General features: G+C 43.5%; 7 protein-coding genes across 7 annotated transcripts; 3 read left to right on the top strand and 4 right to left on the bottom strand.

The window, feature by feature from the left end:
• Positions 1–1,032: 1,032 nt before the first annotated feature.
• Positions 1,033–1,434, bottom strand: PVX_115040 (hypothetical protein, conserved; the record flags this gene model as incomplete). The annotated part of the gene is made up of 1 exon (XM_001616348.1): positions 1,033–1,434. The coding sequence occupies one exon, from the start codon at positions 1,432–1,434 to the stop codon at positions 1,033–1,035; it is 402 nt and encodes a 133-aa protein (XP_001616398.1).
• A 1,393-nt stretch (positions 1,435–2,827) lies between these two features.
• PVX_115045 (cytochrome c oxidase subunit 2a, putative) lies at positions 2,828–4,376 on the top strand (the record flags this gene model as incomplete). The annotated part of the gene is made up of 2 exons (XM_001616349.1): positions 2,828–3,444; positions 3,900–4,376. 2 exons carry the CDS (start codon positions 2,828–2,830, stop codon positions 3,949–3,951), a joined length of 669 nt encoding a protein of 222 aa, XP_001616399.1. The 3' UTR covers positions 3,952–4,376.
• Positions 4,377–6,139: 1,763 nt separating this feature from the next.
• On the top strand, positions 6,140–13,873 carry PVX_115050 (hypothetical protein, conserved; the record flags this gene model as incomplete). Its single annotated transcript, XM_001616350.1, has 1 exon — positions 6,140–13,873. One exon carries the CDS (start codon positions 6,140–6,142, stop codon positions 13,871–13,873), a length of 7,734 nt encoding a protein of 2,577 aa, XP_001616400.1.
• A 906-nt stretch (positions 13,874–14,779) lies between these two features.
• Positions 14,780–16,276, bottom strand: PVX_115055 (proliferating cell nuclear antigen, putative). The gene is made up of 2 exons (XM_001616351.1): positions 15,939–16,276; positions 14,780–15,795 (listed from the first exon to the last, which is right to left on the bottom strand). The coding sequence occupies exon 2, from the start codon at positions 15,784–15,786 to the stop codon at positions 14,962–14,964; it is 825 nt and encodes a 274-aa protein (XP_001616401.1). The 5' UTR covers positions 15,787–15,795; positions 15,939–16,276; the 3' UTR covers positions 14,780–14,961.
• A 2,950-nt stretch (positions 16,277–19,226) lies between these two features.
• PVX_115060 (hypothetical protein, conserved) lies at positions 19,227–19,826 on the top strand (the record flags this gene model as incomplete). The annotated part of the gene is made up of 1 exon (XM_001616352.1): positions 19,227–19,826. The coding sequence occupies one exon, from the start codon at positions 19,227–19,229 to the stop codon at positions 19,824–19,826; it is 600 nt and encodes a 199-aa protein (XP_001616402.1).
• A 974-nt stretch (positions 19,827–20,800) lies between these two features.
• PVX_115063 (hypothetical protein) lies at positions 20,801–22,844 on the bottom strand (the record flags this gene model as incomplete). Its single annotated transcript, XM_001616353.1, has 7 exons — positions 20,801–20,892; positions 20,998–21,071; positions 21,334–21,427; positions 21,619–21,742; positions 21,938–22,141; positions 22,543–22,613; positions 22,751–22,844. The coding sequence occupies 7 exons, from the start codon at positions 22,842–22,844 to the stop codon at positions 20,801–20,803; spliced, it is 753 nt and encodes a 250-aa protein (XP_001616403.1).
• A 1,716-nt stretch (positions 22,845–24,560) lies between these two features.
• PVX_115065 (RuvB-like 2, putative) lies at positions 24,561–26,774 on the bottom strand (the record flags this gene model as incomplete). The annotated part of the gene is made up of 1 exon (XM_001616354.1): positions 24,561–26,774. The coding sequence occupies exon 1, from the start codon at positions 26,010–26,012 to the stop codon at positions 24,561–24,563; it is 1,452 nt and encodes a 483-aa protein (XP_001616404.1). The 5' UTR covers positions 26,013–26,774.
• Between the last annotated feature and the right edge of the window lie 2 nt (positions 26,775–26,776).

Genomic DNA, 26,776 nt, shown 5'->3' with positions numbered 1-26,776 from the left:
CAGCTTGGCAATTCCTAATTCGTAACTTGCTATTACCAAAATGATCAAGTGAAAGGGGGAAACCCTCCGTTGCATTTCTGTATTTTTACAAAAAGACCGAAAAGTGGGGAAAAATAAATAAATAGAAAGGACGTTATTCTTCGCGCCACGCGTTCGTTCACTCTCAAATGTTGACGCAAATTTTTCGTTTTTAAAAATGTGGACATTTCCAAGGGAGTCAATTTTTGAACAGGTGTACAACTGGGGTGAACTTCCCACGTGAACGATAACAGTTAATCAAATTGTTGTGAATCAATTAAGGGGAATATTTCGCGGGGAAAAAAAATTCTCCTCCGCTAGCAAAAAAATGAAGTGCAGGAAAGTCTGCAATTGGGGGGGAAATAAAATTGCGCCTGTTCCATAACACGTTGCACGTTGTAAACTCAGTGAAGATACGTATGCGTGCATGTGTATTCATAGCAACGTGGAGTGGGCACTCCCCTGTGTTGGCAAACTTCCCCCCCTCCGTCATGTGTGTGCAAATGTATTGCGTGAATTGCGCGCGTTCGAAGTTAACCGAAAAATGTTGCAAAATACCGCTATATGCCGCTTTCAAAAGGGAAAACACGATGAGACGAACAGGTGAGGGACAAAAAAAAGCAAAAGGGAAAAGGTAATTTTTTTTTATTACACGTTAAGAGGGTTTAACTGCATAACTACGGAGCGTGGGGCGATGCGGTAAAATGGAACACGCGCATAGGGCTGGAGGTGGATCTGCAAAGGTGAGGGCAGGTACATTTCTGCAGGGGGAAACATTCTCACGCACATGCATACGTATGCACGCGGCTATAAAGGAACGTCTTCCCCCCAATGCGATGTTTGCTAAGGTGGCGCAAACGAAGGAACTATCATAACGAAGAGGTGTGTTAAAAAAAAAAAAAAAAAAAGGGTTAAAAAAGGGATTACAAAAGGATTACAATAGGATCGCAAAAGGATTACAAAATGAAAACAAACGGATTAGCAGCGCATTACCAACGCATTGCAAACGGCCGGCTAACCATTCTCCTCATTATATTTCTCCAGCCAGTTCATTTGAATATTCTCCAGAACGCCTTCATTACACCTGCCGTTTAACTTCTTTTTGTTTTTCTTCACAACGGTGTCTATCACCATGTTTTCTAACTCCTCAAATCGCAACGTCAAAGGGTCTACATGTTTATATTCCTCCAAAAGTAAATCCGCAATGTCATCTGCATTTTCCCAATCAAGCGTTACGTCATTGCTGTCATAAGTGAAGTGCCTTTTGCAAATTAACTTTGACGAGTTGTAGGAAAAGGTTCCAGCGCTGGCGTTGCCGTGAGTCAGGGCTGGACATCTGGACCAGCAGGGCTTTACGAGGCAGTTGTATTTTGTTATGGCCAGGCAGGAAAGCTTTTTCATATTGGCGGCTGCCATTTTGGTCCTCCACATGGGCATATACGTGCAAATGCGTGCGGTTTGTTTGGAGAAGGCGATTTGTGTGCCCCTTTTCACTTTATCTTTATCTTTAACTTCCGTTCGCGGTTTGGCCAGATTGTCTCACTAACTGCATTTCCGCAGATCGGACCATCCTGGGGCTGACAAAATGAATGGCCACTTGGAGGACGCCCTCGCACGGTTAGCTACACATTTACGCCACGTGGATGAACAGCCAACATCCCCCGTGGCTGGACCCGCACACAGTGAATATATTTCTCCTCACTGATCACAAATTTGTAATGCCACTCAGAGAGGGGGGTGAAAGGGGTACAACGACAATGTGTTTTATTTGTCCCTCAAGTTGGGCCCTCAATTTTGTGACATTTCGGGTGGGCTTCCCCCCAAATGAAGATTAATTCTTCCAACGGGAAAGGCAAACACGGGGGGAGATAAACATACCATGTGCAATTGCTCAGAGGGAAAAAACGTAGGGGAATATAGCTGGGCTGTTTGCTAAACTTCGTTTGTTCCTGAGCATATAGGAGTGTACACACGCATTACGTGCGTATGCTTTTTAATGCCGCTCTACTTTTAAGTTGCCTCGAAATGTTAAAGCTGCTTGGGGCTGCTAAATTAGTTGCTCGTTTGTAAAGTACGTGTTAGCGCTTCTTCTCCGCAAGAAACAAAATGAGGGGGGAAATAGCCTAGTCGTTGTGTGGCTGCGTCATTAAAACGACGCTTCCTCCCACTTTTGCGTTTAAAGGGAAACGCACATATGAGAAGGCGCCAAAAATGTTTTATAATTTGATGTTTTTTTTTTTTTTTTTTATTATATATTTTTTTTTTTTTTTCTGGTCACATACATACGTGCAGGAAGGAAAAGGCGCAAAGCATGCACTGAAAAAATTTCGGGAAAAGGTGTAAGGAAAAAAAAAAATAATTGCAAGTGTATATTTCGAAAAATTTAAACAGTGAGATTCATTTTAAAAAAGTAGCATTTCGCCATGAGATGAGCAACTTGGGAATATAAAACGAATAAGTTAAGAAAATTCACGAACGGGGTTAGCAAATAATTAAGTAGATGGCTAAGCGCGCAAGTGCTCACTTCATTGTACATATAAATACATGCTTGCGCAAATTTGCGTACATTTTTAGTAGCACAAGGGGGAACCTTCAACTTGTGTGAAAGGGCACCTCGCTTTTGCGATCGCATAAAGATGTTATTCTTGTTGCGTTCTTTCTATTTGGACCACTCTGCATCGCGCTTAAAAGGGAATTAAAAACACAGGGAAGGGCATTTTTTTTTGTGTAAAAATATTGTTCCTACGTCGTAATTTTGTATAATCGGCCACCTACAAACATTTAGCGTTTGCTCCTGCTTTTTTTTAAAATGTTTAAGTTAAATTACAAGTTATGTAACGGCTTAAGAAATGTATACCACTTCACAGGTACACAGAAACGTAGCCATATAAAACCGCAGTTCGTGGGAATAATCCCGCTCAAATGTAAGAAATTCGCGACGGGGAAGAAGAATGCAGCCAGTGATAAAGCGAACGAAGTTAAGGACCATGGACACGATCATGAAGGGCACGCCAAGGGGTTGTACCATCATGTAGAGCACCATCATGGAAATCCTCGAGACCATCTAGACCAAGACGGGGTGAGGAAACCCGAATACGATTTTGACAACTTTCACTGGGATGATTACTGGTTACACACACCAAAACAAAACATAGTAATTGTGAATGGGCAAAAAATGATTAAGGGAGAAGAAACGAAGCCGATGGAATACCTATTTAATGTAAGCCAAAAGAACATTCCTTTTTGGTCCAGAACAAGATTAAATGTGTGGGGAAACTACAATATGGTTTTAAAAGTTGAATTTTTGTTTTTTTGGATTCCAACGCTTATCATTTTTAGCATCGCGATTCCCTGTTTCACCATGTTGTACATGTTGGATGAGATCGTTCACACAACCATGACAGTGAAGGTTATAGGGCGACAATGGTATGAATGGAGAGCGCATGAAACGCGAAATGTGTAAAAGAGGGGGAGTGTCTTACGTGAGCAAGCACAGCGGCGTGCGTCACTACGTGCTACGACCATGCGTTTTTATCACTGCACGTGTGATGTATTCACGTGGATAAGGTGCGCGATGATGAATCGCATCGTTTTGTTCCCCTTTGTTCTGCTCTTTTTGCTTTGCCTGTGTGTGCACGCCCACGGTTTATTTCCCCGCCGCCAGACACGGGTGCTGACGCGGACGTGGACGCAGATGCGCATACCGAACGAAGCACGTTGCATTTGCTTCCATCCGTGTGTGTTTAACCCTACGTGTATGGGGGGCATATGTGCGTACGCGTAAATGTAGGTACACACCCACAGCTGCACGTGTTTACACCCATGCGCATTTATTCCCTCAAATGGTCCATTTTTGCAACTTTTTCTTTCATTTTTTTAAGGTATTGGATTTATGAAGTAGAATCCCCCCCGGAAGACGACGATGATGAATAAGGCAACACCATTTTTTTACTTTTTTTTTTTTTTTTTATAAATTGCAAAATAGTTGGCATTACGCGTACAGAAATGGGTTAAGTGTTAAAGTTTACATTTTGCGTTCCACTGAAGTAGTTTAAATGAATTAATTTTTTGACAGTGGTACTTTGACCACGCATGCGGACTGTACACATACATACACGCAGCACATTGCATGTTTTTTACTTTTAATATTTGCCAGTTTATACGTTACGTACGGTGTAGTACGCACGTTATTTTTATGTTGCATGTACGCTGCATTTTGCCCCATTACGTTGTGTTGATTTTTTTTTGTCTGAACAGCCATTTTGCGTTACAGTACCATTTCCAGTTGCACAACATTACAGTAAAAAATTCCCCAGACGAACTTCATTTTTTACTAAAATGATGGAAACAAAATATGCAAAAAAGTTAATTTTTGAGTGCAAGCCGTTTCTGCCAATTTTGCTTTCCCATATGGGCGTTTTCACACTTTGACGTTTTCACGTTTTGTGAATTTCGTTCCGCGCGAAACAAATTGACTCGTTCATCCAGGACGCGCTAAATGTAGCCATAAACTGAATCGTTTACGTAATGAAATCGCGGCGGGGATTTTTTTTTTTTTTTTATTGTCTTATGTGTGTAAAAATCTGTTTTGGCTGGTATAATTCTGAAAAAAAAAAAATTGAAAAATGTTTTTTTCAAAAATTGCATGTACATGTCAGGCAAAATTAGATAACAAATATGCACAATTAAATATGGGCGCATGAATTACAGCCATTTTTATGAGGATAATTTGAAAAAAAAAAAAAAAAAAAAAAAGACCTTTTGTTCATACGTCATTGGGATGAAAAAATGCACACCAAAAAAAAAAAATAAATAAACAAAACAGTTTAGCAATTATTTGACTTTAATCTGACAATTTATTTTTTTTTTTGCATTTTTTTGTGAATTGTTTTCCCCAACTGTGTTTTTTTATTCTGTTCGTTTGTTTGCCTTTTTTGTGTTTTTCATCTTTTTTGTGTGTTTTGCCTTTTTGTGTGTTTTGCTTTTTGTGTGTTTTTCCTTTTTCGTGTTTTTTTCCTTTTTCGTGTTTTTTTCCTTTTTCCTTTTTCTGTTTTCGCCTTGATGCATATGCATGCATTTATACTTTATTTTTCGTACGGCATTTTTCTGGTTTCCCGGCAAACCATGCTGTTTTAACTGGTGTTACATTTTTGCCTTACATACACATGGGTGTGTACACACGCGTACACATATGTTTATGTGTGTATACAGGCGTGTACGTGCGCACATACGTAGGCACGCTGCGCAGGGCATAAAAGGCTAACTTGCTAGCAAGCGTATTTACGCACAAGTGTTTCCTACGATTTTGTTTTTTTTCATTTTCCCCACAATTTTGTTTTTTTTCGTTCTCCCCCCGTATGTCCCTTCAGTCATGTTAAAACATAAGGAATAACCTGTTGCATGGCAATAGTATTTTTAATTCCAACGCGTTGCTCTTGTTTTAAGAATGATTCTTATTAATTGCAACTACTTCTCTTTACGTTGAAATTTAAACGCAAAACTGGAATAAACAAACAGCAGCGCTTTTTCCGTCGCCATTTAAGGACCCCTTCGAGAGCGCAGCTCCAAACCTGCGCTGCCGAAATATATGCACGCTCATCGTAGAATCATCTACACACAAGCACACATACGCGCATTGGAGTGTGTCCAGCCCCAGTATAGACACACACAAACAAGCAATTTTTATTAACACGTTATATTATCGAAAATGGCGAGAACACAAGGTAAGAGGAAGAAAAAACAAGTTGCTTTTTTTTTAAAGAGACCTACACATGGGTATGCATTCCCCTGATGGGGGGCATGCCCTTCTGTACATTATCGCGAAATGTGTATGTTCCATTGTTGTTCTTCCAACCGTGTTTTATGTACTCCCCTTTGTGCAAAAAATTTCCAGTACCGTTTTTACGTAACAAATATGACTGTGAAGAGATATACACACATTGAATTTCGCTGAGGGGAGTTTTCCCATGCGAGTGCCTCACACAAGTGAGCATGTTATAAAGTTATATACCCCCCCTCATTGTACATGTCAATTCTTTTCCCTTTTTTAGTGAGAAGGGGGAGTGACCCCGGGGTAAGTACCGCTGTGTCTTCCATAGTGCAGCACCAAAACTTTAAACGTATGTTAATGTTTGGGTTGAGATCGCTATCTGACTTTTGTAACCCCACATCAAAAACGTACAAAGAAAATGCATTTGACGCGTTGGATAGAGGTGCCGTGGAGTCCATAAAGAACGCAGTAATTAATTACAAGGACGATGATGATATTCTTTTTTGCTCAAGTAGAGTACTCTTTGCGATGTCGGATTATTGCTGCTCGGAGAAAGACACAGATGCTTTGCAAAAGTTAATTACAGATGGTGGTGTGAACGCAGTTGTAGAAATTATCAAAACGGTTCCCTCAGATCAGGATACCTTAAAAAATTGTATGCTGTTTATTCAGAACATGAATGATTCAAATGTTCAAATAGAGGGAGGAGACCTCGGTGTTGCTTTACTAAATGTGTTTACATCAAGCTCATATAATGTCAAATTGGGGAATGTAATAGTGTCCACATTGTCTGTTGCGGCTAAGTCTGCTTCGGGTTCTCAGATCCTAAATGCAGAGGGAGCACACCATAAATTGATAGATCACTGTCTATCATTGCAGGCGATAAATGATGATACGGCTGAAATTGTGGAGGGTGTGTTTGACGCTATTAAAAATTTGTCCTCAAACGGTTATGTAGTTCCGACTATAATTGAAAAATCCGTTGTCATTTTGGACAAATTTAAATCGTACCCAAGAATTGTTTCCAAAGGAAGTGATGCTATGAAATGTGCTGTGGGTCCAGAACAACTAACTGACTGTCTGAACATTTTAAAAACATCAGAGCAGGGATCAAAGGAGCAGGACTCGGCACTAGAGTTGCTGAGTTCTCTTTCGTATATCTCGTCCATAACAGATAAGGTAGTACAATCTGGAGGAATCCCAGTGCTTGTAGAATTAATCAATAGTGGTTTACAACAGTATGAAAGTAATCCTGAGAAAATTTCTAGATTAGTAGCTGGGGCGTCTAGGATGTTGGGAAGGATTTCCAATAATCCCCCTCATGCCGTCATAGTGTATGAGTATGGAGGCATTGCAACGCTTTGTACCGCGTTGTCTTACTTCCCCAACGACGTCGATTGCGCAAGTGCTGTGTGCAATGCGCTGATTCCGTTCGTGTCTCGATCTAACTATGTGAAAGAAATAAATAGCTACTCATTGTTCGCTTCTTTATTCCCAATATTGTACGCGTCTTTGGAGTCTATCGAGTTAGCCAAGGCGAGTATATCCTGCATAGCCTCCGCTTCGATGATTAACGAGTTTCACGAACAAATGGTAAACAATCAAGCGATTGAAATTTTGTCTACGTGTATTCAGTACCATTTGAACGAACGAGAGTACCTCTTAAATTGTTTTACCGCTTACTTCAGATTATCAGAATATATAACGACGGTGGAGCCGATTAATCAGTACGGAGGGGTGACAGGAATTGCCAATGCGTTGGCCGCTGTGAGCAATGACAGCACCATTTCGGAAATTGGCCTAAAGTTGATAAACAAGATGCTGACCGCTTCGGACGCCTTGAGCTATTTGAGCAATCAGCAGGTAGTCGATTCGGTGTTGACGGTTATGTTGGAAAATGAAACGAAAGAAGTGATCATTCAAGAGGGGACCAAAATTATGGAGAAGCTAGCCACTGAAAGTGACTGTCAGAGGCATATATCCAATTTGGAGTCGATCATAAATTTGGCTCAGTCAAACCCGGAAGCTGCGTACAAGACGTTGGCCGCAATTTCGGGGCTGTCTCGAATTCAGTCCTTAAAAAGTATACTAGAATCGAAAGGTGCTGACAACTCGATATATAACGGCATGAAGGTGTGGATCGAATCCCCTCGGTTTACCGAACAACCCAAGTTAATCAAAGCAGCGCTGAAGACGATCAAGATATTGAAACTGAATGCGGCGAGTACCATCCACGAGGTGATAGCCTCCATAGTTGATGTTATGTGCATTCCTCAAGTAAAGAGACTTGCGGAGATTGAAGAACCGGACGACAACATTTTGATTACGGCCGCGGAGTGCATAAACTATTTAACCGAAATTAACAAGATAAACAACAAGGAAATTGTAGAATCCAGTTTAGACAGCATTTTCAAGTTGATGAAGAAGTATTCAGAGTCCCGGTTGACTCAGACGAATCTGCTTGCAGCGATAGATAACATACTGCTGAGCAGCAACGTGATTGGCGCGGATGTGCTGGTCAACAAGGGCTATGTGAAGCAGATTGTCACGTATATCCACAAGGTGCCCATGTACGTGGACGTGCAGATAATTGGATTTAGCGTGTTGGGGAATATTGTAAAAATTAGTTCTGAATCGGTAGACTCGATAAAGAAGGCCAACACGTTGGTTCCACTTCAGAACGCGCTGCGGACACACGCGAAGAATGCTAAGCTGAAGACGACGTGTGCCCCTCTGCTGGCAATGCTGATGCCGTTAGACTCGCTAACCAAAGAAATTGAGGATCTTCTAAAACTGTGCAATGAATCAATGAGCGAAAATGACCTCATCAAGCTGCATGAGTATTTGATTTCTCTAAACGAGTTGTTGCTAACCGCAGAAGCGAGCAAGATATCTTCTCGTTGCAACGTGGGCGAGCACCTTCACCACATGATTCAGTGGTTGAAGAGCAACCCGACAATTTACCAGTCGACGGAGGGTAAGGACTACAGCATTTTAGGGCGAAGTTTGTATGACGCCACGATATCAGAAGTTGGACATGCCTGCACGAACATATCTCAGACAAGAATTGGATTGGTGCATCTGACGAAGAGCGATATGACCTCCGCGCTTATAGAGGCATACGACCTTTTGCAGTTGCCAGTAAAAGATTACACGGAAGAGGCGGTTTCGAATATACTGGAGAGTCTAAGTTTGCTCCTGAAGCATGACATTACCAATGCGGATATAGGATTTAACAATGGGTTGGTTAAGAAGCTGTGTGCAGGAATTAACCACTTTTCCGAATCGGACGCGGTCATTAAGAGCACATTTGGGTGTTTAGCTTGCATGTGCACGAGCGAAAAGCGTGTCAACCAGTTGATTAGCCACCCGGAGTATGACAAGCTGATAGCGCTGATTGTGGATTTGATAGGCAACTCGGAGAAGTACAAAAACTCCAGGGGAAACGCCATAAAGGCGCTATATGAGCTTCTAAAAACGGAGGACGCGCAGATAATAACAAATATTGCCAGCATGACGCCAATTGTGGACAACCTGTTTAAGATTATGGGAGAGTACCAAGCAGATTTGCCCATCGTCCAGGACAGCACGAAATGTCTGGCCATCATAGCGGACTATGTGAACATCGAGGAGAAGATGAAGATAGACCAGTACTCAGCGATAAAGATATTGCTAGAAAGTTTAGGCAAAAATAAGAATGACGAATTGACGGCCCAGGATATTCTCACCGTTTTGATCAAGCTGTGTGATAGCAATGACAAGATGAAGTTGCGAGAATTGGGTGCCGTGGATGTCATTTCGGACGTCACCATGATTCACAGTGAGAATGAGGAGATCTCCAAGTTGGGAGGAGTACTATTTTCCTACATGGGAGCCGACGAACAGGTTAAGAAGTTGATGAAGTTGATATTGAATGTGAAATCGAGTGACAGCGATTCGGTGCAAAAGATAGACAACCTGAGCAGCAAGTTAGAGATGTTCTTGAGGGCCCCTCTGGAAAACCCCTTGGATGCACTGGAATATACCGAGGCTACACTGCAGCAGCTGAATGGGTATTTGACTTCCCAGTTGGATAATGCGTCTCTCCAGGCGAACATCGCATTGGTGACGAAGCGGCTGGTGGATCGTGTGAAGTATGACCATGAGGATCAGCTGGGGGCTTGGGCGGTCGCCTCTGCAGGGGTGTTGAACCAGTACACGGATATGATAGCGAACAAGGTTGGGTTAGCCAACTGCAAATTTGTGTCTCCTGTGTATAGCGTCCTGGCGGGATGTGTATTAAACCCGTACACGAAGCAGCTGGTGTTGGATAAGTTGGCCCCAATACTTGACAACACGTACGAAATTTTGGAGGAGTACAAAAACAAACCGTACGCCGTGCAGGGCATATACGAGCTGCTCGAACAGGTGGCGAAGGACGAGGAGGGTGCCAAGTTGCTGTACATGAAGTGGAATGGCTCCATGGGTAACTTAGTAGAGCAAACGCTGGCTATCATGAATTTGAACCGGGCGAACGATTGTGTGTTCGTGCCGGGCATCAAATTACTGGGTGCCATTGCAGAAACGTCTAACGCGTCTGGATATGTGAATGACATGGATAATGCGCGCATTATAGAGTCCTGCGGGATGTTGCTCAATTTGGGATCTAGCAAAGACAGGACAGTGGAGTTTATCAATTTCGTAGACACCATGGTGGTGTCGAGCTTGATAGATGAAAAAGTAGCCTCGGAAACGTTGAAGAAGATTAGTTCCCTAGTATCGGAGGAGAATTTATCCAATTATACCGAGCAAGGTCGTGTAGAAATTATCAAGGCGTATGCAACTCTGTTGAAGGACTCTGCATCTACTGGGTTATTTACGCACATTCGCCAGACGGACAAGACGGACGCGTTGAACAATTTAGCGAGGCTGATGGAGTATGAGCCATGTGACGAGGTGAATGTCGCCACGTTGGAAGCACTGAGTGAGATAGCCACGTGTGACTCGTCCACCTCGCTGAAGATAATAACGTCAGCTTTGCCATCCATTGTTCAGAGTAATCACGAGAATTTAGTGAACGACAACGCGACGGCAGAGAGTTTCGTTCAGACGTTGGAGAAGTTGGTCGTGAAGGAAGGCATAGGGCGACAAATCGCGAACAATGATGAGATGTACAAGTTGCTGGAAGAGTTGGAGATCAGCCTCGACGGGAAGAAGAAGGAGTTGGGAGAAGAGTACGTGGATAACATAAAGATGAGAATCTGCACTGTGCGTAATGCCATAAATGACGATATGCCAAAGGAGAAAACGTGCAAAGATATATACGACATGTTGACAGAGTACAAGTTGAAGTCGATGGAGATTAACGTTCTCCTCGACGGGTCCTTGGAGGACGATATGAATTATGTGCTGGAGAGGCTGAAGGTGTACAACAAGGACAACCTGTTGCCCACCACGGAAGCGGGAACGGACAATTCGTACGGCTACATGGCGATTGAAATATTATGTGAGAATAACGACAATGTGAAGGAGCTAGTGAAGAAGGGATTCCACACGAGCGCTTTTCATTCGCTGATTAAGCAAGCAAATGAAAATGTGAAGCATTACTCGTGCCGTGCTCTTTGCGCCCTTACGAAGAACCCAATCGGGTTGGAGCATGTGATTAAGGAGATAAAGGAATATCCAAATGTGATTAGCAAATCGGTTGGCGATCTCTGCATGGAGAAGACGCTTGAGAAGGAGGATAAGGAGGACTTCCTCATCAATCGTGTTTTGCTAATAGATAGGACGGCTCACAACAGAAATGTGTACGATCGAACGAATGCGGTCAACCATTTGATAGAGATTTGGAACCAGTACGATCATGGGGATTACTCCGTTTCGCTGCTCCGCCACGTGTTCCGAGCGATGAGGAAGATCGTGTCCGATGCGCACGTGGAAACGTTGCTAAAGGCGGACGTGTTGATTCGACTCACCGCCATTATTAACAATGTAGAGACGGACAAGATTATATACCCAGATGTGCTCTTCCTGATAGGAAGCTTATCCGTGGTGAAAGAAATAAAGACGCAGATTGGGAAGATCAAGGGGATAGATGCCTGCGTGAATTTGCTGCTCAGATCGATGAATGTGGAGAAGATGGAGCCCACCATTACCAACTGCTGTTTGGCGCTAGCCAACATGTGCATAGACCACAAGGGGAATTCGAACATCTTCTGTGCGTTGAAAGGTCCCGACTTGAATGTGCGAATATTGAGGGAGTATCGCTCCAATTTTGACGTAACCAATGGCGCCTCCGTTCTGCTGTGCAACATTCTGTTCAGAAACGAAGATATGAAGAGGACCTACGGAACGAACGGTGCTCCGGCTGAGTTGGTCCAATGTTTGAGGAGCTACGATGGAAGTGACAACAAGAACGCAGTGAGGTGTATCGAGAGTTTGTTTAAGGCCATTTCGAATTTGTCTCTCTACACGGCAAACGTGAGGTACTTCCTAGACGCGCAGATCGAAGTTTCCTACGAGTCCTGGTTGAACAAGCTGAACGAGTCTTTCCCAGACGCTGAGTTGGAAACGGGCCTGCGTACGCTCTCCAATTTGGTTATGGAAAATGAAGAGCGGAACATGAAGAATTTTGGGGTAACCCTAATCCCCGTGTTAAACGTTCTGAAGCAGAATAGGGAGAACACCAAGGTTATTTTTTTCCTGCTGGATATTCTGTGCTCGCTCTGTAGGCACCATGATAACGCCAAAATGTTTTCCGAAAATGGGGGCATCGAGACGACCATAAATGCAATTCAGCTGTACGATTATGATATTAGCTTGCTCACGTTGGCCATCCACTTGCTGAGCAATCAGTGCAAAATAGAGTCCAGCTTACCTCTGTTGGTGAAGTCCGACACGTTTGGAATTTTAATTAGTTGCATGGAAGCCGAGACGGAGGAGTTTGAGATGACTGAGTTGGTGGTCTCCGCGCTGAGATGCATCCGCCGCTTAATCCAATCGGAGGAGTTGGCCTACGAGTTCTGCAACTGCGGTGGTGTGCCGTCGATAGCCAATTTGATATGCAAATCGGTGAAGAAGTCCATCGTGATGTTGGAGGCGTTACGTGTGTTGCTCTGCATTCTCTACTACACGCAGAATGTGGAGGGCGTAACGAATGAGTATCCAGAAGAGGAAGAAGAGCTGTTCAATGCCAAGTTGGGAGGCTGGTACAATATCAGCATGGACAAGGAAATGATCGACACGATTATCCAATCCGTGTTGACGTGTGCAAATGATTTCAACCATCAGAAGCAGCTTCGTTTGCAGAAGGTGTCTCTGGGGCTGTTGGCCTACTTTGCATACCACAGGTTGGGCATCATCTCGATGACCGCATCGGGGTTTGATAGTTTGACTCGGGAAATTTTGAGCAACTTTGGGGGGGACGTTGTAATTATGCAACTGCTAGCCATTTGCATTGACAACATTGCCATGTACTCGGCTGAGGTGTACGACATGACAGTCTCTAGGGATATAATCAAAGGGTTCAAATCGTCCGTCTCGAAGATGAGCAGTAAAAAGGAGGACAAGCAGATCGTGCAGAAAGTGGAGCTCACTGTGGAAGCGATGAACTCTGCCGAGGACCCCCTCGATGCATTTAAAGATACGCTGCTATTTTTCGATTTCGGCTTGTCCGAGTTTGACAAAGACCCGTACGTGAATGGGGTGCATGACCTCTCCTCTAACATAAAGGACGCGCTGCGCAAGGGAGGAGTGACCAAGATATACCACAACAGCGATAAGAGGAAGCCGTTCAAGTGGAAGGCCAGTCAGGATCTCGGCACCCTGGAGTGGACCGTGGGGGAGGACTCGGAGCACATCTTCAAGATTTCCGTGGTGCGTATTAAGAACATCTCCAAGGGGCTGGCGCACCCGCTGCTGAGGGCCAGCAACAAGAGGGAGCCCCGCAAGGTCAACGCGAAGGTGACGCTCTGCATCTACGGGCCGCCCACGGAGGACTTCCCCGAGGGGCTGGAGTTGCCCATCAAGGCCAAGACGCAGAAGGAGCGCGACGCCTTCGTGGACCTGCTCGTCCTCTGGCGCGACGCCGCCAGTTACAACTACTAGGCCGCACGTCCACGAGTGGAACGAGTGGAACGAGTGCCACGACTGCTACGAGTGCAGCGAGTGCTACGGTTGCTAGTGCTACGACCGATAGTGCTACGTCTTCGTCGTCCACGGCGGCTCTTGCGCGCTTCATTTATCTGCTCATTTGGTCATTTGGTCATTTGCACATTTGCTCATTTGCTCATTGCCGATTTGCCTATCAGCTCATTTGTTCATTTGCTCATTTGTTTGTTTGCTTGCTTGCTTGCTTGCTTACTTTGAGCCCCCCCTGCGCGGCTCACCGGGGTGACCAACAAAGGAAAAAAAAAAAAAAAAAAAAAACAAAAAAAGACGCAACGCCCCAGCCGGTTGGCACCACTTTTTTCGCGCAACGCTTCGCGCAAGAGTGCGGGGGAACCTTTTTAAAAAAATAACCAAACGGACAACTTCCCGTGCGACGCGCCCTTTTAACAAATCAGATATGTGTGGAAGTGCGGACCCTCTGAAAAGTTAAGAAGTGGCCCAAATATTTCTTTCAATGGTGTGACCTGGTCCCCCGTGACCGAAAGAACTGGGCCACTTCTTGCCCGTCTTGCCGAATATCATTTTAACAATTCGAATGAGACAGTTTTTGCAGCCCGGTGGAAGGGGAGAAATATGCTCGCAGTGGGAGCCAGCTGGGGCGCGCCAGATGACTTACACTTGTTTCGCGCGTTTCCCCCTTTTTCGAAATTGCCCTTACGACTTGCGCGCTGAATTTATGCAGGTCTGATATGGCCACACATTGGGAGGGGGAAAAAAAAAAAAAAAAAAAAAGAAAGAAGGAAAGAAAAAGAAAAGAAAAAGGGTCATACTGGTTCGGGCTTAAAATGGGGCAACTGGGAATCGAGTCCGCGTTTCTTATTCCGCTGTGCGCGTTAAAACAGGTGACTTGGCAGTTCAAGTCGTATGTATGGCCAAAGGTGTATGGACGCACAGCGCACGCGTGATGTAGTGCCTGCCTATGGGATGCATCTGGCGGTGCAGCAGGGGGTAGTGAACCGTTGACGTACTGAAGAACGCCGCGTGACTGCCGCGTAACCGCTGCTTAACCGCCGCGAAGAGGGCGGCTACTCCTTGTTGTCCATTTCGTCGTCCATTTTAGGCGCCAAGAAGAATTTGACAAAGCCAACCTTCAGAGTGTCCGCGTCAGGGGAGGTGTCCTTTATTTCGTACTTGAACTCAATGGGTCTGCTGTCACTTAAGCCCAGAGTAACCACATCGGAGAGGATAGTAGATTTAGAAAACAAATTCAAATATTTTATGGCAAAGGATTGTTTAATTTTTTTTCTAGACTTGATGGTAACACCCACATCATCTTCACTTGTTGATTCCCTTGGCTTTAAAGCCACTTCTGCATCACCTACTAACCCCTTCGTCGTGAATTTTATAATGTTGGAGTCTATTTCGATGAACACTGTGTCGGAAAATTCGGAGAGGTTTCTAAAAATGTTCGTCAATTCTTTGCTACTCAATTCTACCTCTGCATCAAATCCTTCTTCACAATCTGGGATGTTGAGAGAGTCCAATTCTATGGACATCAATTTTAGGGAAAAGTTCGTCACCTTATCTTCTTTATTATTTTCGAAAACGAAGTTGAGATTATCTTCGTCATCTTTGCTGGATATGACTACTGACTCGTTGGCTCCACATAATTTGAAGACTTTATTGAGGGAGGCGATGTTCACCCCTAGGACTCTTTCGCGGTCACATCTGTAGTGGGAGAAGCCCGAGTCTACCAGGTGCAGACTGACTAGCGACACGTGGTTCCCATCTAGTGCCTGCAGCTTTAACCCGCTTTCGTCCGCATCCACGTTTGCGTCATTTACCAAATCTTTGATGCACTCGAATAGCTTCTTCAAAATGGACGCATTGTTAAGCTTGGCCTCTAACATTTTGGCGACCTGCCGGGGGGCACGGGCACATATGTGTGGATGAGCACACGTGTGGGTGAGCACATGTGAGGGGCGGCTCCTCTATGAGGTTCCTACACACACGTGCGCCGACGCGCCTTTCTCATGCGTCATATGTGTTGTATTCGCCGTACCTGTTATGAACTCTGTAGGGGAAAAAACCACGGGGCGCTGTCCGCTATGCAGTGGCTGCTACGTGAGGCCTGTTATACGGGCGCTTCGCTTTCCCCCGTCAAACTCCTTTTTGCTTTGGCAGCCGGGTGTGTACTTCCTTTCCTCAAGAAGAACGGGGGTTCCTTCGCAAAGTATTTGCAAAAATGCAGATGTACAAATGAGCAGAAGCGCTGAAGTAAAGAAGCACTTTGAACGCACGGACGTACGAACATGTATTTATGTACCAATGGTAACTCCCTTTAAACGTTAAGTGCGCTCTTGGGCAGATGCTGACTTACACTTGCATACCCTATGTCACAAAAAAAAAAAAAAAAGATAAAAAAAGATAAAAAAAAGAACGTATGTATGCTAAGAGGCATATAAAATGAAAACGCGGGGCTTCTTACGAAGTCGAAAGTGTAAACAGTTTGGGCAAAAAAAAAAAAAAATTAGCGAAAAATGAACTCCGTGAGTGTTTATATATGTATAGCTATGCGTGCTGCATTTCTGTGTGAGTGGCGATATTCTTATCTCCCTGTTTTTTTTTTTTTTTTTTTTCGAGGGAGAAAATTGTCATATGGATTGCCTCCTTTTTCGCGCGCGGCACACCTGGCAGAAGCGTTAATTTGGCCTACCACCTTTCTAACAGTTCGCACACTCCCTCGGATGCGTCAAACATACATGTAGGAAGGGAAGGGGAAACTCTCTCTATCTGGTTCGGGAAGTGAGAAATGCTTTGCATCTACTGCGGGTTTGTTTTATTAAGTGTAAAAGAGGGGAGTCCAAAGAAAAGAAGTGAAATTACGCGGTGAGGAAAAAAAAAAAAAAAATTAAATAAATTGGGAAGAGAAATGGCTTGTGGTCTTCACGAAATGTGCCTCGCTTCGTTTCCACTTGGTTGGCTATTTTTTTTTTTACGCGAAAGAGTCCTGCAAAAATGAGCTCCCTATTTCGCTTACCGTGCGCCGCAAACTACGTACGTGGAAAACACTTCGTTCTCGAGAGCAAAGCACGCACAGGGAGGCATACACACGTAGGACATGCTCCGTTCGCCGTCGTGGCTTCCTCTGCCACAGGTTTTTATTTCGCCAAGCGTGCGGACTTTCCTCCGATATAAAACGCTTTGCAAGCCAACGGAAACGCATCTACACGTGCCCTTTTACCAGCTATGCTGTGCACATTTTGTGTGCTTTTCCCCCTGTTCGTGGTGCCCCGCCAAAGGGCGCAAAGGGGGAAATAAAGCAAACGGTGCGGCACCTCCCTTTTGTCTTACGCAGCGTGTGGCTAACGTTTAACGTTTAATGAGCAGTTTTTTTTTATTTTTTTTTTTTTTAACCTTTCATATTAAGCGCCATCTCGAGTGGCTGGCAAAATAAGCCCCTATTTTTGCGCTGCCCATTTGTGTCCTATTGCTATGTGTTTGGCTAGGGGGAAGAAATATGGCCCCCAAAAGACGAGCGTTTTGGAGGGAAGCCAACATGGCAAAGACAAGAGCGTACACTCAAAGCGAACGCACATGTGTGCACACGTGTTTTGACGCATGTATGAAGCAGTCCCGCTTCGCTAGTCTGTTTCGCCGAGCATAGCCATGGAAAACGTTTCTGTACCCCTTGGCCTAATCATTAAAGTGTCTTCCCGAGTGAACCTCATGATTTTTTTTCTCCCCCCGAGTGAACACCTACCTATTGGGCGTACCAAACGATGCAGTGCGAAAGGGTGTATATGAACAAAAAGAATTTTCGCTTCGCTCCATGAGTGGACACAACTCCTCCCATCGGCATTACAATTCTTTCTTTATTTTTTTTGTATATTTTTTTACGCTGCAAATATGTTTGCGCGGGTTTACTTCAGTATGATCCTCCTATTGGCACACTTAAAATTTTTATGATGGAACTGTGGGTATTGCGCAACGAGGGGGGTGTTTTACCCACACTGATGGGGATAACGATCAGGTTAGCCTCCTCATAGGGGGTGGAAAAAAAGGCCTTCACATACATACAATAGTTAACACTAATGGAGGAATAGAACCTCGTTTGTTTTGTGGAACACATGCAGACAAATCACAGCTTTAGTTTGTGCTCACACAAGGGGATGTGCTCTCATATGTGGCTCAAAATGGACGTCTTGGTTTGTCCCACTCGTGGGGGAAATCCGGTATTTTCGTTTTAGTCTTTTAAAAAGAGGCGAATATTGATGGCACTGATTAGGGGGGAGCTCCCAACGGGCATGCTTTGTGTGCAAAAAGGGGAAAAAAAAAAAAAAAAAAAAAAAATTATAAAATGATAAAATTCGTCACCCCGAAGAATACACACCATCGCCGTTTTTGTTCACCTTGGCCATTTCGCTGCTCCCCATGGGAGGAGGCGGATGTCCCGCACGAGTGACGTGGGAATTGTTCTGTTTCGACGTGTAGACCAACCAGCAGCATTGCAAGATTTGTTTTTCCGTTTTATTCAGCGGAATGCTCTGCAGAGCGTGTGAGCGACGAATAAATGGCAAAGCTGCACACATGCCACATGGTGATCAGCGTGATTCTTAGAGCGGATTTAGCTTTGCTGCTCTTCGCTGTTTCGAAGCGTTTGCTGCTCGGCGGAATTTGCGGGGTGTACAGTGAAGAGTACAGTGAGGAGTACATCCAATCGGCTGGGCGTAACTCCATTCGCAGCGCAGTCCACATGTGCAAGGGCGTCCACCCGCGGGGGGGCCTTTTTTCCCCTATTTTCCTGCGTCGAAGTTGCTCTTAGCGCGAACGGTAAAAAAAAAAATATATAAAAATAAAATAAACCGCAGCGAGGCATACCAAGTGGCGAATGCCTCCCTTGAGGCACACCCTGATCACACATCAACCTCTGCCTTTTCGGCACCCCCGCGGCAACACGACCAGGGAATTCATTCCATAACAGGCCACAAATAAAATACCCACCGATATAGCAATTGTGAGGACCACTTCGTTATGTTACACCGAATGGCATGTAGTACGCGGGGGGGGAAAAAAAAAAAAAAAAAAGTCAAAGCGGTGATTAAAATAAACGCGTGGTATATTAACACCCAAGTGTTCACCATCCTTTTGCGCAAAACTAACAAAAAGGAATAACACAGGAGGAAGAGTTGGAAAGATACTCACCTCTCACCCATTTGAGTTGCAAGTGATAATAACCCCTGTGAACATTTTACGGATAGGCAAACTGGACCAAAGGGGCAAAAAAAAATATATTTTCCAACCGAATGCACAACAACGCAACTGTACGAAGATAGCACCCCCCTTAACGATGGCACTGTCAAGGAGCAAAGTAAAATTTCTGTTCCCCAATGCGACGCTGCAGTCGTATTACCCCACGTCTGAAATGTTTAAAGCCCCCAAGGTTGGAAGCGCGCCAAGAATATATAACGGCCTAGACCCCAGGAAGGTCCATAACTACCCATGGACAAATATATTTAAAACGAGGACAGTCAAAGAGACCGGGTATCAGTATGGCAACTGGGCAGGGCCATCCATTCATTCGATGACCATTGATGAATTGGCCACCTTTTTTACTAACAAGGATTGCTTAAAGCATTTTACTTATTGGCAGTTACTTAAGGCTACTTATGGGCAGTTCCAGTTTTTGTTCCTCTTTCTGGGATCGCTAGTTGCTACCATCACGCCCATATTTCTGTTCACCATGTATATACAGAAGTTTGAGCCATTAGAAGTCACCATGGACCCAGACGATTATTACAAGAATTTCCACTGGCACTATTACGGAGGAGAAATAGACCACCACGCTTTTTCACAGTACCTGGAAGCTAGAAGGGCAGTCAGGTACAGAAATGCCGACATCAACCCCGTCGATTGGATCCCCCCGCAGTACAGGGCAGAAGAGGAGTGACCCACGGAGAAGTCTAAGCAGTTTGACGAACTGCAATCATTTTGAGGAAGTGCGGAATAGGCGTAAATTTGGGATCCCCTTTTTTTTTTTTTTTTTTTTTTTCCGTCTTCCAAGGGTTTTTTCTTCAATAAGTTATCCAACACAGGAGAAGTTACCCTCCGTGTTGGATGGCACACCACTTCATGTGGAGAGGCAGTTGTAAACGTACACACATACCCGTAAAGCGTGACTGCATTAGGAATTTTTGCTCAACTTGTTCCTCTTACAGACAAGTTTTTTGTGCCGTATGTCCTTTTAAAAACGTGTAGCATTTCACTAGTGAAGGTTCAAACTCGTCATGTTACGTGTTGATATAACTAAAGGGGGGGGTGGCTTCTCCCTTCTCTACCCTCTAACCATACTATGTAGTCTTAATTTATCTTTTTTTTTTTTTTTTTCATTATGCATGCGGTGGAACGTCATTACTAGCAGTTGTCGGCGGATTGGAAGACAAGAATTATGCCATTCGGGGGGAGGCCACACTTGGCAGGCAAGGACTCATTCACATACGTACGAGCGTAAACATGTACACGTGTATATATATGTGCATGTGCATCCCCTTGCGAAGGCTGCGTCTGCGGGAGGAGGCCGGCCAGTGGACCGGACCGACCCCGCCTGAACAACATGGAGTAGCCCCCCGTGTGACCCCCAATTTTGCACATCAAAAATGAGAAGAAAAAAAATGAGTTTAACGCAAAATGGGGCTCGTCAAAGGGAAGCTTTCAGAGGGCAGCTTTCAAAGGGTAATTCTTCCAAATGAATTACCCATCTGCGACGGTTCGAGTTAGGTTAAGGTGGGAACGCTAGACCAAGCGCTCAAAGTGTGTGAACAAATGGAGGTAAAACAGCTAGCTACCGTCCAAGTTTGCCGCTTAACAACCAACGGCCTCCACAACCTCTTGCGCCTCGTCTCATTTCCTACGTGCTCCCCAATTTTATGACTGGATGCTGTCCATAATGTCCTTGTATTTGTCGAAGTTTTCTCCTTTTATTTCGAACAGAGCGTTCACATTTTTCCTGCCGCAAACTGGGGGGAGGGTGAAAAGGCAGGACGAAAGGGTGGGAGCAACAGGGAAAGCAAACATGTGAAATTATAAGACAACTTGAAAAATATTAACGCAGTGAAACTTACGCTCGCACCACTTATTTATGTTGTCCCGCAGTACGCCCAATATGCCAATCGTCTTGGAGCACTCGTCGTCGTTTCTAAGTGGAGCAAAGGGGAATAACAGGTGGCGCAAATTTAAAAATGTGGCTACTACAAAAATGGTTTAGTAGCGAACAGGGTTGTAGGCACTCATGTAGGAAAAAATATACTCGCGCGTCTATATCTGCATCTTGGTTGTAGAAAGTCCCTCGCAGGGAAATGAGCAGAGACGTATATGTATAGGCACAACAATTGGGGCACAATTTTTCAAAGATTTTTTTTTTTTTTTTTTTATGGGGAAGCACTCATTTTATGTTTTACTCGAGGAGATGCATATTTTGAATTGCATCTCTAAATGCCTGAGCGGCCATCTCAATGGAAATGTTTATGTCGGTGTCCATATCCTTGTGGAGAACTACAAATGGGTTGAGAAAAAGGCGCAAAGATAAATTATATTAACGGAGTGATTACTTATGCCCATGTGTTCTCCTTCACAGAGGTAGGCGCACTTGTATGGATTTTTGCGGAGGGGATAACCTGTTAAGCTAACGAGCAGTTCTAACATCCGCGGACTGGACGGAGGTATACTCATTCGGTTCGCATAACCTAGGGCGTAGGAATACGACTGCATGCTTCTTTCTTGAGTCTTCTTCTTTTTTTCACCTTCAAATGTGTCCGAGCAGTATCTCGTAATATCTCCAAGCAAATGCCAGTAAAACATTAATATTTTCTGCAAAGAGGGATGTTGAAATGGGGGTAGCTCCACGTGGCACATGCGAAGGAAAAGGCTATCTTTATCGTTTTTTTTTTTTGCGGAATGGAATCATTTACACAATTTCGCAATTTTTTTTTTCCTTTATATTATTTCCAGTCAGCTTTATTTCTCCTCATGTGTACTGCTAAACATGGCTGATGGGGAGGCTACCTCGTTAGTCGTCATGGGAATGCATTTTGCCTTTATAATATCGTATGTGCTATTTTCTATGGACCTTATGTCTTTATTTAACTTGTACTTTAGTAGCTCAGCGCACTTTTTTTCTTGTTCACTTGATTTTTCATTCGCTATGATATTTTCGAGTACGGTTTTTTCCTTTCTCCTAACGTTTAGGGCATTTTTGAAGGTGGATCCCTTGAAGGAAAAAAAAAAAAAAAATACATCACAGTGCAGTGCATTAAGTGGAAGAGTATGTAACTTTTCATTCATGGCCACTGCTATAGCTAAGCTGCATTTCGGCTTATTTGCCTCTATTCCCGTTTTTGCGCTGATGTGAGCAGTTGCGGAAAGGGAAACAAGAATTGTGCTAATGGCAGCAGCTAACTGCACACGGAGCGTTTTCTCATATAGTGGGGCTTATTTATGTGATGCATTTTTTATCATGCCCCTCTATATTGTAACATGTGGTTGTAAATACAACAGAACGTTGCAGAAAGAGCGATTCATTATTTATCACTTTCAATTTTCTTAAATGTGCAAACAGGTGTAGCAAGTGCAGCCACAAGATGCACACACCCTTTTGAGCGCGTACTAACCATTAACACCGACTCGGAGTAATTTAAATTGAAATTTTCCACATTCACAGAGCTTATCGTGGAAACCATTTCTGCATTTGGTAGGTGGGGGGAGGGGAGTAAAAAAAAAAAAAAAAACTCTATATAATTTGTCTCACCTGTTACATATGAACAAATGGGTATACTGGCCACTTTGCTATTTTAAAAGAGCGCAATTCTACGGCTTAACCATCGTAGTATCCAATGTGGTTTAATATTTTTAGGTAGTATATGAATTCTTCTTTATTGTTTAGCGAAACGTCGTTATCAACAGGCGTCTTCATTTTGTCTGTTGCAGAAATGTTTGGCAGTCGGGGGAAGGCCTCCACTGTTGTTCTATTTTGTGTTGCTCTGCTTTGTTGTTCTACTTTGTTCTGTTTTGCTTTGTTTTATTTTTGGCTCCCCCTGAGTGCTTTTGACTTGAGTTACAAATTCGCGCTCTTACACGAAGCGGGAAAGACAAGGCGTTCCTCTGAACATTTCGAATGATGAACTTTGGGGGGTTAAAAAAATTAAGCGTGAGTTGGCTCGAGTGGAAAGAGTGAGGCGGAAACACTTGCGAAAAGCATTGTTAAAAAAGACATGCGTGCACAGAAAAGGGGCAAGGGGGTGTTGCACTCGCGTAAATGTGACTCTATTTTGGGCGCAACGTTTGTGTGCAAGGTTATGTGCAGGCATGTGTACATATATATAAGTATATATATATTTATGCACATATATGTACCTGCTGGTGCTATTATTGCTCCCCTTGCACAAAACGGGCAAAGTCACCCTTTTCGTGGACATTTAAGCAGAAGGCAGCCGAATTCTTTTGCGTTTACGTGTTTACCACGTTTAAGAAAATATCCATGTCAACAGCATTGAAAAAATTACAACTTTATTCTGGACAGGTGGAATGCTACAAAAAAGGCGTTGTGTGCAAATTTAGATCAGAATTTTTTTTTTTTTTTTTTTTTAACATTTTTGTATGACCGGCAAGGTAAAAATATGCTTTTGCGACGTGAAAATGGCTTTTTAGACGCTTTTTTTTTTTTTTTTTTTGCATTTCGTGTGTAGCTAGTTGTGTTGCGTTGCATGGTGCTATGTTATGTTATGTTATGTTATGCTACTTTTTTTTTTTTTGTTTTTTTCTCCCCAAGGGCTTTCAAACAAATGGCTATGAGTGGCTGCAAATGGAAAAAAGTTAAGCGGCAGCAAATATTCCAAATGAGCGCACGGAGAAGTGAAGGAAAGGACGTTGTTTCGATTTTTTTTTTTTGGGGACATATACACATCCATTTTGTTTTTCCAGTCTTTTTAATTACGGTGATGTATTTCTTTTCTTTTCCGTAACATATGAGTAGAAAACTGGGGAACTTTAATTTAAAATTGATCCATTTTTTTCTTCTTCTTTTTACTCGCTTAGGTGTTCGCAAAATTGATAGTTTTTCAGACAGAGGAAACGCGCCACAGACCAGCCACGTTTTTATCTGGGCTGAATAAAAAAGTTTCCAAGTGAACACAAAAATGCTTAAAGAGGGGCGTTCATTTTGCGTTTTCTGTAAATATCGTAAAGACAACATGGGTGTGGCCCCAAAGGGGGGGCATACACACAATGTTACTGACGATGTGAATAACTTTGCCCAATGAGGCAGAAAAAAAAAAAAAAAATTAGAAGCTAATTCATACTCAAAAAAAGAAAAAATACGAGCTGTAAAAAAAAAAAAGGCTTACGTCGTATTGTTTACAAATTTTTACACGCGTTATAAATGGTGCATGCAGTTATGAGAACTAAAGCGCTCATTCACGCGTGTCACCATATACAAAATGGGTAAGAAACAAATGTGGGGCGCGCGCACTCTGCTCCTTTGCTTCTTTGCTACTTTTTTTCCACGATGGCATTACAGAAGTAGGCACACGTTTGTGTGCAAATATGGAGGGAGTTACCAAATGGGCCCACTCTACCAGCACGCACGTTTTCCCCAATGCAAAACAACTCGCGGATAGGTCTACATCTAAGCTTAACAATCCGCACTGTCGTTGGAGGACTTCTTCTCCTGTATTTCCCTCTTTTCTTCGTAGGAATCCTCCGCATTGGCGCCCTCGTCCTCCTTGGGCAACTCCGAAAACATGAATTCATTTTGGTATTCAATTAAATACTGCGTGCTCCTTTTGACGTCAATAAATAGGTTGTAAACCCTTCTGACGTCCTGGACAGTAACTTCCGTGGCTTTCCTTTTTTTGGAAACTAAATTGGCCAAAGTGATAAGGTGCAGTGCGTATCTTAGGGAAGACTCCGATGCAATTTTGCACAACAGCTCCTTGGCATACTCATCAATTTCGACGTCTTCCTCTTCAGCTCTTTGTTCTAAAATTTTCATTATGTCTTGATGCTTATACGGGTAGGTAGGTATAATAAGAGTTCTATCTAACAGATCGAGAGGAATTCCATGGGGAGCTTTATAGTCCGTTCCCCTAATGTGTGTAATGCCTCTATTTGTTGCCATAATAACAATGGGAGATTGCTCACTTTCGAGGGCCCTATTCAAGTAGGAAAAACATTCAATGTCTAGCATATGTACTTCGTCAATAAATAAAACACCTGGTACAATTTCCGCCTTTTCATCTTCTTGCCATTCATTAATTTTCATATCTATATGCTCTCTAATTTCGTTTTTAATTTCCCCAGTATCTCCTGAGAATAACGCTAGAAACCCTTGTGTCCTGCTATTTATCGCGTCAATATCGTGTAGAGTAACTGTGTGGACCACTTCCTTCCTTTTTTGTAATTCTCCTTCCGGGCACTGAACAAAATTTGTGTTTGGGTCCATAGCATCGTAGTCTTTCGATCTTGCAAAAGATTTCCCAATTTTTGTAATTTTCCCTGTGCTTTTATCTATACAGATAACATCCCCTGCTGTGATATTTTCCTTCTGTAAAGCCTCAATCATTTTGTTACCCAAATCGTATAGAGTCTCCATTTCGGTTGTTTTAAGAATCATTTTGCCTACCTTTTTGCTGACATTGTTCATATCTTTTTCGTTAAATTTTTCTATTTCAATTTCTACGACTTCTCCTTCGATGACTTCCGATTCTTCTTTAACCCTAACGCCAATGGATCTTCTAAAGGCTTGCGTTAATGCTTCCGTTTTGCTCATTTCTAGGGAATATACTTCCGATCCTGAGATGTGCGTAAAGGGCGTATCTTCCCCTAACGCTTTTGCAATACCCATAGCGATGGCCGTTTTGCCTGTCCCTGGCTGGCCTGCTAACAGAATTGCCCTGCCACTGATTCTCCCCTCTTTGATCATGCGCAAAACTATTCCCGCAGCTTTCCGCGCGCTCATTTGTCCTATCATGCCCTCTGAGCAGTACCGGGCGTCCAGACAGTCGTTCAGCCCCAGCCCCCGAATGTGCGAGTGGGCCCCAATCCTCTCGATCTTCTGAATGTCCTTCACTTCTTCAAGCTTCATCTTGGCGCGTGGGGGTTCCGCCTACAAGTTGTTGTTGTTGTTGTTGGTGGTGGTTCAAGTGCGCACACGGGATGTGTACACATATAATGCACACATACATACACATATATATTTTATTTTTTGTGCGCCCCCTTCAACCCTCGGCCGCTGCGAAGTAGGCTGCGAGGACGCAAACTTTGCAGCCCTTTCCTCAGACGCGAAGGGATCTTCTTTAAGGTAAGACGATTCGAAGGTATACATCGCCAATGATACGCACAGTTGCTCAAAATTTTCACAGATAATTAAAAATAGCGCGTCTTTGGTATGCTTACGAAAGCGTCCTTTTTACGAGATTTGTCCTCCTTTTGGGGAGTTTTCCCAGTCGTATATTTCTTTGCTTCTACAGGTTAGTTAATTTCACTTTGTGAGAAACGTCCCTTTTTGGGGGGTTTGTTCTGTGTTCACTATGTAGTGTCAAAAGGGAGGGAAAAAAATTGCCTCCTATTTTTTAAATCAAGGGCGTATCTTTTTTTCTTTCCCCCCTTTTTCCTTTTTTTTACATGTATGTATTTTCTCAGGTTTATTTCGACTAGGCATACGTTTTAAGCGTGTTTGTGCGCGTAAGCGTGTATATATGTATGCCTATTTTTGTACGTTATGAAGAAAACGCCATCGGCACGGTTAGCATTTTTACCTCCTCGGAATGGATGTTCACAGGAGCGCTCTTTTTTTCGAAAGTTGCATTCAATTCTGTGTTTTTTTTTTTTATAGGTGAGCGTGAACGT

This window comes from Plasmodium vivax, chromosome 11, assembly GCF_000002415.2.
Source record: "Plasmodium vivax chromosome 11, whole genome shotgun sequence".
Lineage (NCBI taxonomy): Eukaryota > Apicomplexa > Aconoidasida > Haemosporida > Plasmodiidae > Plasmodium > Plasmodium vivax.
The sequence above is the reverse complement of the archived record's forward strand: the minus strand, read 5'-3'. Positions and strand labels throughout refer to the sequence as shown.

Excerpts from the sequence above, each read along its gene's own strand:
- PVX_115055 (XM_001616351.1), bottom strand. The coding sequence starts at position 15,786 with ATGTTAGAGGCCAAGCTTAACAATGCGTCCATTTTGAAGAAGCTATTC.